The 10179-nt window shown below is 38.3% G+C and overlaps 1 protein-coding gene across 2 annotated transcripts in view; it reads left to right on the plus strand.

Annotated features, from left to right (window-relative positions):
- Positions 1–7912, plus strand: part of LOC106930550 (alpha-2-macroglobulin-like) — a 38190-nt gene extending 30278 nt beyond the window's left edge. Inside the window, exons 19-36 of one of the 2 annotated variants that reach the window (XM_088011691.1) lie at positions 297–522; positions 997–1123; positions 1278–1399; positions 1539–1590; positions 1701–1784; positions 2097–2273; positions 3260–3335; positions 3455–3611; positions 3813–3887; positions 4409–4571; positions 4652–4839; positions 5114–5326; positions 5697–5815; positions 6955–7045; positions 7149–7217; positions 7304–7409; positions 7488–7526; positions 7682–7912. In XM_088011691.1, the coding sequence (XP_087867817.1) occupies positions 297–522; positions 997–1123; positions 1278–1399; positions 1539–1590; positions 1701–1784; positions 2097–2273; positions 3260–3335; positions 3455–3611; positions 3813–3887; positions 4409–4571; positions 4652–4839; positions 5114–5326; positions 5697–5815; positions 6955–7045; positions 7149–7217; positions 7304–7409; positions 7488–7526; positions 7682–7686 (2089 nt within the window). In that variant the 3' untranslated portion in view covers positions 7687–7912. The remainder of the gene's footprint in view (positions 1–296; positions 523–996; positions 1124–1277; positions 1400–1538; positions 1591–1700; positions 1785–2096; positions 2274–3259; positions 3336–3454; positions 3612–3812; positions 3888–4408; positions 4572–4651; positions 4840–5113; positions 5327–5696; positions 5816–6954; positions 7046–7148; positions 7218–7303; positions 7410–7487; positions 7527–7681) is intronic. The other variant, XM_088011689.1, reaches the window with a different exon arrangement.
- The last annotated feature ends 2267 nt before the right edge of the window (positions 7913–10179 follow it).

Below are 10179 nucleotides of genomic sequence, written 5' to 3' on the forward strand. Positions count from 1 at the left end.
TCTCAATCAATAAATCATATTTTAGAAATTATATTTGTAAACAAAAATCTGCCATGTTTTAATTCTGCTCTACATTTCTATTCTGACATGATAATAATATAGACGTGGCACTTTGAGAATCCCACATCTGATTTTTGTTCACCCAGATTTATAATTACTAAATCACACACTGTAGTTTCATCATTTAACAAAGCTGTCAAATGGTTACTTACTCAACAATGAGTTTTTGTTTTAAAATTCTTTAGACTATTAAATTGTGTTTCATGAATTGACAGATTGTGTATCTGTTGATCCAGATCTTCTGGAACCAAGAATGTGTCCCTCACTGTCCCAGACACCATCACCACCTGGGAGACGGAGACTTTCTGTTTGTCCCCTCAAGGTTTTGGTTTGGCTCCTCGTCAGAAGCTCACTGTCTTCCAGCCTTTCTTCCTGGAGCTCACCCTGCCCTACTCCATCATCCGGGGGGAGAATTTTGAGCTGAAGGCAACCGTCTTCAACTACCTGACTAAATGCATCATGGTAATTTCCCTTAAGTGGATGGAACAAATGGAAGAAAATCATTGAACAATGCTTCCTCTACGACTGTGAAAAGATAAGAAATAAACAGGAAATAAATAAAAAAAAGTTATAAATAAAAACATAATACAATAAATTAAAATAATAAATAAATTTAAATAATGCATAATAAAGAGGAAAAGAAGATATGTTCTATCACTTTATCATATCTGAAATCATTTCACTTAAAATGTTTAAATAATTTTGCGTACATTACTGAAATATCAGATGGTAAGTTTTGTAAGACTGCTTTTTGGTTGTATTTGAAGCACTTATATAATTACTCTAAAAGTTATGGGTTTTTCAAACTGTGTAAAATGTATCTGGATTATAATAAGATATTTACAGTATGAATCAGTATGAGTCAGTTTTAAAACATTATAAACTCTGATTCTCTGGTTGTCGAACTAATTTAAACAATATATTTCTCTTGAATAGGTTAGAGTGACCGCCGCCCCCTCCTCAGATTACAGCCTCACCCCCCTCTCTGGGAACCAGTACACATCCTGTCTCTGTGCCAACGAGCAGAAGACCCTCAGCTGGACCATGAATCCCACCGTCTTAGGTGAGGATCACATTACTGACCTGTGACTGGCTGAAAGAACTGATCACAATTCAAACATAGGACATTAATTTTCTCCCATGCTCCTCCAACCTCATTTTGTTATCCTTTAGAAGTTACAGCAGCTGAACATTTGATCTCTAATGATGTTTTTCAGGAGTTGTGAACGTGACTGTGACTGCTGAGGCTGTTCCTTCCCACATTTCTTGTGGCAATGAGATTGTGAACGTTCCTGAAAGAGGACGTGTTGACGTTGTCACACGTTCTCTCAACGTTAAGGTTGGTGGCATTAAACAAGACAACCACTAAATGACATTGGAACAATTTTTGGCATTTTACCTGATTTGAAAATAATTTCAGTAAATAAAACTAAAACTGGAACTCATCTTGAAGTTTTCCTCATGTCTCTCTCACTCAGGCTGAAGGAATTGAAATATCAAAGACTTACAACTGGCTGGTGTTTCCCAAAGGTCAGTGTGTCTTTCTGTTTGTTTTTCTATTTTTTTCTATTTATGACTAATGGCGTGTTTGTTTTCACTTCTATCTAGGTTATTTAATATAGTTGTTTCTGTCTGCACAGATAAAGCTTTGACAGAAGAAACAGAGATACGCCTCCCTGACAATGTGATCGAGGGATCGGCCAGTGTGACGGTGTCGGTGCTGGGTAAACTTAGTTTAGAAAATTGTTTTCCAGAATATTTCTTAAAAACTTCTGAGTTTATTTTACAATATATTTTCGAAATAATGTTAAGCTAATATGTAGGAATATTAGTGTCTCCAACTGTGGCTCATCCAAACTGAACCGGTTTGTCCCAAGCAGAAAAAACTCACTTACATGTAGATTACTGTCAGTGTAAAGTGATAGAAATCTAAAGCACAAGGTATTTCATGAGATTGGTGAGCTAATTTAACGAATGCTGTCATTTCTTAAAGTCAGGTCAGTGTTATGTTTAAATGAGTGTGGATTTCTGTACAGGTGACATTATGGGCCGCGCTCTGAAGAACATTGATGACCTGCTGCGGATGCCCTATGGATGTGGGGAGCAGAACATGGCTCTTCTGGCACCAAACATCTATATTCTAGAATATCTACAAAGTTCACAGCAGCTGACCCCAGCCATTAAGGAAAAGGCTTCTAACTTCTTAACCAGTGGCAAGTCTAATAATGTAGCTCAGAGGTTCCCAAACTGTGGGGCGCGCCCCTTAGGGGGGGGCGCCGTGCCATTGCAGGGGGGGCGCGGGAAGCCGTTTGAATGAAAAAAAAAAACAACAAACAAACAAAAAAAACCATGAACGCTGTATGCGCTGGGTTTTTACCTTAGAACGGCCAACTCTCTGTTATTCCCCTGTAAATTTGATACAGTAGGGGCTTCCACACTTCCCATATCTGTGTCCTCTGTCACTTTTATCAGCAGTTAAAACTGTTTAATCCGTTGGTAACCTGTTTTTCCGAGCCGCCTTTAAACGCAACATGAGCGCTACGACGCGCTGGGTTTACACCTGTGCGGAAGTGAAGGAGACCTGCTACTGCTGTGCAGAGCTACGCAGGTGTGTTATAATCATGGCAGCAAAACGCAAAGAACTTTTCACAGTTTTTCCCCCAAACTGACCGACTGAGTTGAGTAAAGCTGTTGGATGCAGGTAATGTTAGCTAAAGGATGACTAGCTAGCTAATATTAAGCTTAAGCTTAACAAGTAGCCTGTAGGCTACTGATGTTGTTGTCTATGTTCAGCTACATACATTAATTTTGCTCCCAAATAAGTCGAACCCCCCCCCCCAAGGGGCAGGGACAGAGAGAAGGACAGGGGGGCCCAGAAAATGTTTAGAAACCACTGGGGGGGCGCAGGAGAAAAAGTTTGAGAACCACTAATGTTGCTAGTGGAATCAAATATTTAGGATGCCCAAATTCATTCATCAGTTAATATTACAAGAGTGTCAGTTCCTGCATGGGTCCTCCGAGGGTTGGGGTCTAACCTACTCTGAAAATAAACCCAATTATGACCCCCTCAACAGCTCCATGAGAGCAAAGAGTCGATCTACATCTCTAGAATCAGAATGAAGCTACTTTGCTCCTTGTATGTCCAAGGTTTGGCTTGTAATCCAGATTTTGTACATCTCATGACATTTCTGTTCTTTAGGCTACCAGAGACAGCTGAACTACAAAGACAGCGAAGGTGCTTATAGCACATTTGGGACAGGACCTGGAATCACCTGGTGAGAACATCACTGAACCATCACCATGTTTTCTGTTACTTTTATTGGTTTTTATCTAGTTTCCAAATCTAGAATCTGTCTTTACTCTGTACATGCTGACTTATCTTGTTCTTTAATAGGCTGACAGCTTTTGTCCTGAGATCTTTTTACAAAGCTCAATCTTTCGTCTACATCGACCCAACAAAGATTGACCAATCAAAGATTTGGCTGGAACGAAAACAACGTAGCAGTGGCTGTTTTGAACAGTCAGGAAAACTCTTTCACAAAAGTATGAAGGTATGTCAGTTATTCCCAGGTGTATTTGACACCATAAATAAACCTCCAACTTGAAGAGGTACAAGTTCTGCTTAAATAACAGTTAAATTTATTTTTAAAGTTGTTGCTGCAACAAAAACTTATTTCTTTACAGCTTCTTTCCCTGTATTTTGAACATCCACTAATAAATATCATGCTCTTTGTGATGCTTCGTCTCCACAGGGAGGGGTGTCAGATGAAGTCACACTTAGTGCTTACATCACTGCTGCCTTTTTGGAAATGAAAATATCCACAAATGTAAGTCAATAAATCCTAAAAGAACCTAAATTTATTTGACTACTTTTAGTCTGTCATTTATAATATTACAATTAAAATCACTTATTTATGAAATTTATAATCTTTATTTATATCTTTATTTCTGTCTATAACATGAAATTAGGCTAAGCTTTTTTTTATATATGTCTTTGGGTTTCTGAAGTTGTTTTGTAATGTCGAGAATTTTAAACAATAAATTATCAAAATTACATAAAGCAATGCAGATATGACAACACAGACTTGAGAAAATGTTTATTACAGTCATTCGAGACTTTAAATTTTTACTTGTAAATATACCTGCACTTCAATCTAGCTTAAAATGTAACTAAAAAAAATCTACATTTCTTCCAAATACCACTAGAGTGGAGTGAAGTACTGCCAGTGCTACAAACACCACATGTCACAGTGTAGGTTCTAGAAGATGAAGATTGTAACTGTGCCTCAAAAAATAACTTGTTGCTTTAAACCTGAAAATATGTCTATGTTCTTGTATTCTGTTAAAGGACCTTGTTGTCAGGAAGAGTCTGTCCTGCCTCAGAGAGTCCATCAATACCTTCAGCAACACCTACACCACAGCTCTGCTGGCGTACGTCTTCACTCTGGCTGGAGACATGGAGACCAGAAATCACCTCCTGCAGCACCTCGACTCAGTCGCAATAAAACAAGGTGAGTTCTGGTGGAAATGATTCAGAGTTCATAGCCATGACTTCATTAATGCTTCTTGTTTGTGGGTGACTGTTTATTAGGGAGCTCCATCCACTGGTCTCAGACAGCAGCAGAAACATCCGCCTCTCTGTCTGTGGAAATCAGCTCCTATGTGCTGCTGGCCAAACTCTCTTCCTCCCCCACTGCTGAAGACCTGGGTTACGCCTCAGGCATTGTGAGGTGGCTGACGACCCAACAGAACCAATATGGTGGCTTCTCCTCCACTCAGGTGTAACAATCAGAATTTATCTTGATGCAAAGGCCTTTTTTTACTTTGTGTGACAGAATTTGACATATTTTGCTGACGTATACAAGCATTTTACAGAATATTTAGAAGTATGTAATGCCTTGCTGAAACTGATAACTGAATGTTTTGACTCATTTTGGACATAACGGTACATGTTTTGCTTAGATTCTGTTACCAGACAAAAATTCACTGTATGTTTTTGTGTTTATTTCCTGTCATGGTTCTGGTGGGACATCTTGTACGTTGTGTGTTGTAGGACACGGTGGTGGCTCTTCAGGCTCTGTCCCTCTACTCCAGTCTGGTGTTCAGCCCTGAAGGTTCCAGCACAGTGACAGTTCAGACTCCCAACGGTCAGCTGACGTTTGATGTGAACCCAGACAACAAACTGCTGTACCAGGAGAAGATGCTGCAGAATGTAACAGGAAAGTACAGCCTGGAGGTGACGGGGACTGCATGTGCCTCGGTGCAGGTCAGTGAACGCATCATGACAGACCAACACAAAGCAGCTCATGACTGTGAAAGAGAACAATCTGACAAGTGGTGTGTGTTTGAATTCAACCTCCTGATTGAAACCACCTTCTTTCAGTTTTGCAAACCGAGACTTTGAGCATTTTACTCAAGTTTCTGTGGGACGTAGCTCAAGTCAAGTTGGACGGAGGCCATTTTCTCTATCTCACTTAAATTACATTGACGCTTGTGTTTGTATAAAAGATTTCAAGAGATATGAACACTTCTGCAAAACACTTTGTATTCAATAGATTTAACTATTGACTTTTGATTGGTTAGATCTTGTTTTATTCTCTAAAGTAACCAACCTTTCTTGGCTACCTGCTCCTCAGATTTCTCTGCGGTACAACACCCCACCTCCTACTGACGCCTCCACTCTGAGTTTGGAGGTAAAACCACAATCTGACTCCTCTGGCAAAATGCCTAAAGTCACTCTGAGCCTCCTGTCCCAGTAAGTGATTAATGCACTTAAAAAATATTATAAATACATTGGAATAAAAACAGTCTTTATTCAAAGGGGAAATCATGATGTAACCGCAGCATCAGGTACAAAAGTTAACACAAAATCTTAATGTGTTAAAAACAATATCTAAAAAACACATAAATAAGATTAACAATAATGATAATATACTGCTGAAGACTATAACAAAAAATTATGTGAAATTATTAGAAATCGGCATATATGGTTCATGATCTAGCAGGGGTGTCAAACTTACGGCCCGCGGGCCGGAACCGGCCTGCCGAACGATTTAGTCCGGCCCGGGGTCTAAATGCATTATCATTATTCATGAAAAAACATATACTTCGTTTAATTGAAAATCTGCAGTTCCTATACTGTCCACGAGGGGCGCTGTGTTTTATTCAGCACACACAACATGATGCAACACTGCAGCGGAACTAACAGCAGATGGCAGCACTGAGCTTCAGGTTCTATAAACAAGTTCGATTCTATGCTTTACCAGCTTTTTATTTTGGCCCTGGCAACCTCATATTTCTCGTGCATGCTAACATACATACATGTTATGTATGCAAGTTTTTCTATATGTATGCATTTTATGCATCAACAAATGTACTTAATCAAATGTCTGTTTAAAACAGCTGACACTTAAGATTTCAAATGTGTGAAGCCAGATAATTTGTTCAAATTGCTTCCCAGATGTTGAAAATTGATTTTAAGTCTTGTGATGCAGGACAGTGTTTTTAAGTTCCAAAAACTGTGAATAAATGTTTTGCAACATTGTACAGTCACTGAGATCAGTTCTTATGCACAATGCACTTAAATAGATGCTTAACTGAGTAAAAGTGTTGTTGAAATTGCAGATACCTTTCTTAAAAACTGAGATTATTCATAATATATTTTGTAAAAGTGAAATTCGTTTAATATAAAAATCAACAAGTCCACTTTTATTGGTTCTATTTAATCTTGCAATGCGTTTACTTGTGTGGCCCCCTGCAGATCAGATTAAGCTGTATGCGGCCCCTAAACCAAAATGAGTTTGACACCCCTGATCTAAGGGATTTGCGACTATAGAATTTTTTTGTGTAAATAGTTAAATTAACTCCACCAGCATAATGATTGTTGTCTTTCAGGTACAATGGAAAAGATGCCAGTACTAACATGGTGATCCTGGATATCGCCTTTCTCTCAGGATTTATCCCTGACCCTCAGTCTTTGAAGAATGTGAGTTAAAGCAGTGACTTTAACCTAAACCTGGTGCTGATAGAATACCTGACCTGAGTTCACAGTGATAATAATAAGGCTGCTGAATGTTTTCTCCTCACAGCTTGAAGGAGCTCAGCTGGTGGATCGGGTTGAACACAAGGACGGCCATGTTGTGGTGTACTTACAGAAGGTGAGACCAGTCAGCAGCTCAGAACAAGACATGATGACAGATAATGTAGTCTTTACATTATCTGTAAATTTCTGTTTTGTTTTTAGCTTACAAAGGGGGTACCAGTGAACCACAGCCTGGTTCTCCTACAGCAGATCCCTGTGCAGAACCTCAAACCAGCAGTGATCGCCCTCTATGACTACTACCAGCCCAGTAAACACAGAACACACTTTGAGTCACACTGACCTCAGGTTATTACTTAACTTTCATCACTACCTTATTCTCTCCCAGGTGACCGGGCTGAGAGAGAGTATATTGCGGCGAATCAAGGTAAAAATATTACAACATCAAACCAAAACATATCGATAGTCTTATTAAAGTAATAGTGTCAATATGCGTAGTTGAAAATATTGTCTCAGTGTGGAAAAAATATTTGACTGCAATTGTTCTTAAATGTAGCATAGGTTTTTTTTCTTCTCTTCCAGCTTAAAGTGTGACGTGCCATCAGTCCTGAAGTTGTTTGCTGATTTTGTTCTATAAAATGGAACTAAAATGTATTTTCGTAGGGATACTTTTGCATGTAGTATCTCTAAAACATTTTAATCACAGTAATCATGCTAAATGTTTTACAAATTATTACATAATCTATTCATTTATCTTTTGCTTTTACATTAATATTGTAACTATGCAGTGTTGGGAATAAAAAATTGCATCAATGTTTGGCTTACATTATTATTATTAAATCTGATTGTTATATATTTATAACAGATGATGAGTTTTGGTTAATGTCAGGTTGTCATAACAAAGACATTTAGAATAATGTAAGTATAATGCAATAATAACTTCGCATGAAAGTGTCATTATTTACCAAATGAGACTTTATGGCAACAGTCATAATTATTCATAAAGACTTATTCATGTTTATGACAGGGTCATGTAAGTCTTATTCACACCCCTTCTAATAAAGTATTTCCAGATTTTCTTTTGAACAGCAAATAAAATGTGTTAAACTCAGTGGTGGGAAGTAACGAAGTACAAGTACTTCGTTACTGTACTTAAGTACAGTTTTCGTGTATCTGTACTTTACTTAAGTAGATTTAATAATGGGTACTTTCTACTTTTACTCCACTACATTTTACAGTAAGTATCTGTACTTTCTACTTCACTACATTTCTACAAAACTGTCGCGTTACTCGTTACATCCACGTCGCATTGAGCTTTTTTTCCGTTAAAATGTGAAGTTCAGGGTCTTAAGGTGGCGCCGTAAAATCCGAGTAATAACGTGACTTAGTGTCTGTTGTCACCCATCGCCTCCACCTTTACTCTCACGCGGAGCTCCAGACATGCGCAGTGGTGGATATCCGTCTAATCGTCAGTAATATAATAGCGCTGGATAAACCATCAGATATGGTGACATGTAAAACCAGCAGCGCTTCGCTTTCACAGACGGTGGGGACTTCGTCCAACTTTTAGCGTCACTTGGAAGGAAAGCTTAAAGAAAGGTAAGATCTGTGGACGTGATGCTAGCAAAGCTAGCTGTACTGAGACACATGTTACATCTGCGATGAAAAAAAGTTGTCACTCATACCATTGTGTGTTGACTGAGGTGTCGCAAATATGGGACAACGCTGTGACCAAAGTGCAATATAGTGATATGACATTCAGGGACGATCCGATTCTTCTGGACGGATCTTTACTAAGTCCTAAAGACTGAAGCCTCACTGAGAGCCGTTCTTTGTTCTTGTGTACACTGCAGTAGCTAACACATACACACGTTTATTTAATCGCCGAATAAGTAAAAGCTGAACGAACACAGAGCATGCTCATTGCTTGATTTCGTCTCCTGTCATGGTGGCAAACATCAGTGGGAGGGAGGATGAGATCAGTCACGGTGCTCCTTCTGCTTGGTTTCTTGTTGAGCCGTTGGACAGTGTTCATAGTTGAACGTTGTATACCGTTAATTGCGATGTTTCAGTTGTGGTTTCTGACATGGGCAATATGGACAACCGCCCAGGGTGTTATTTTTCTAGGGATAGCAGGAGACCTCTGCGGATTGTAGCACAGCGATGAAAGCAAAACAGAATGAAATGAGTTTTAATTGATACTGGTTAAATATATTTCAGCTCTAAGTATTTAATATCTAGTTGTTTTTATGGGAATGTGGATCTTTCAGATCAATCTGAGAACCAATTTTGATAGGTAAACTTAATTTTATTGTGTCATGTAGCGCAGGGGGCTGGTCTCGGTCTCGGGTTCGGTGGTCTTGACTACAACTCTGCTACGTGGCTCCTTGGTTGCATGTTCTCCCTCACCCACCTTCTTTCCATCCCCTTTCTGTTGGATTTCTTTCTAAATAAATGTCACTAATGAAGTTCATGCTATGTTAGGACAGGAGACAAGATGTTTCCATCCCTGAAATTATGATGCATAGAATCACATATCTAAGTATAAACTGTTGCAGAGAATAAACACAATAAGAACATGTTTAATCTGTGGCATTGTTCATTAAAATGGCACATTTCTTATGTATTAAAATTAAATACGATCAGTTCACTTAATGATATTAGCGATTAGGTTATGTATTCAGCAAGTACTTTTACTTTTAATACTTAAGTATTTTTAAAAGCCAGTACTTTTTTACTTTTACTTAAGTAAAATGTTAATGTGGTACTTTGACTTTTACTTGAGTATATTTTTGACTGTGTATTTGTATTTTTACTTAAGTACATTTTTTGAGTACTTTCTCCACCACTGGTTAAACTATAAGGGCTTACTGTACTATCCAGGTTGGTGTAAGATTTTTACAATGTATTAAACTTTACTAAAAGTACTGTTGTGTCATAGTATTAACACAATAGTTTAAAATTAAATATTATAACATTTTATTTGTGTAAAACTTTGTACTATTCTGGTAAGGCACCTGTAACAAAGGAATCGGTGACTACGAATCTTTACAATTAAATAGCGCATCAGAACTAGGTTC

The sequence above is a fragment of the Poecilia mexicana genome, unplaced genomic scaffold (genome assembly GCF_051168715.1).
Source record: "Poecilia mexicana isolate PSO_F unplaced genomic scaffold, ASM5116871v1 scaffold_13, whole genome shotgun sequence".
NCBI classification, from domain to species: Eukaryota; Metazoa; Chordata; class Actinopteri; order Cyprinodontiformes; family Poeciliidae; genus Poecilia; species Poecilia mexicana.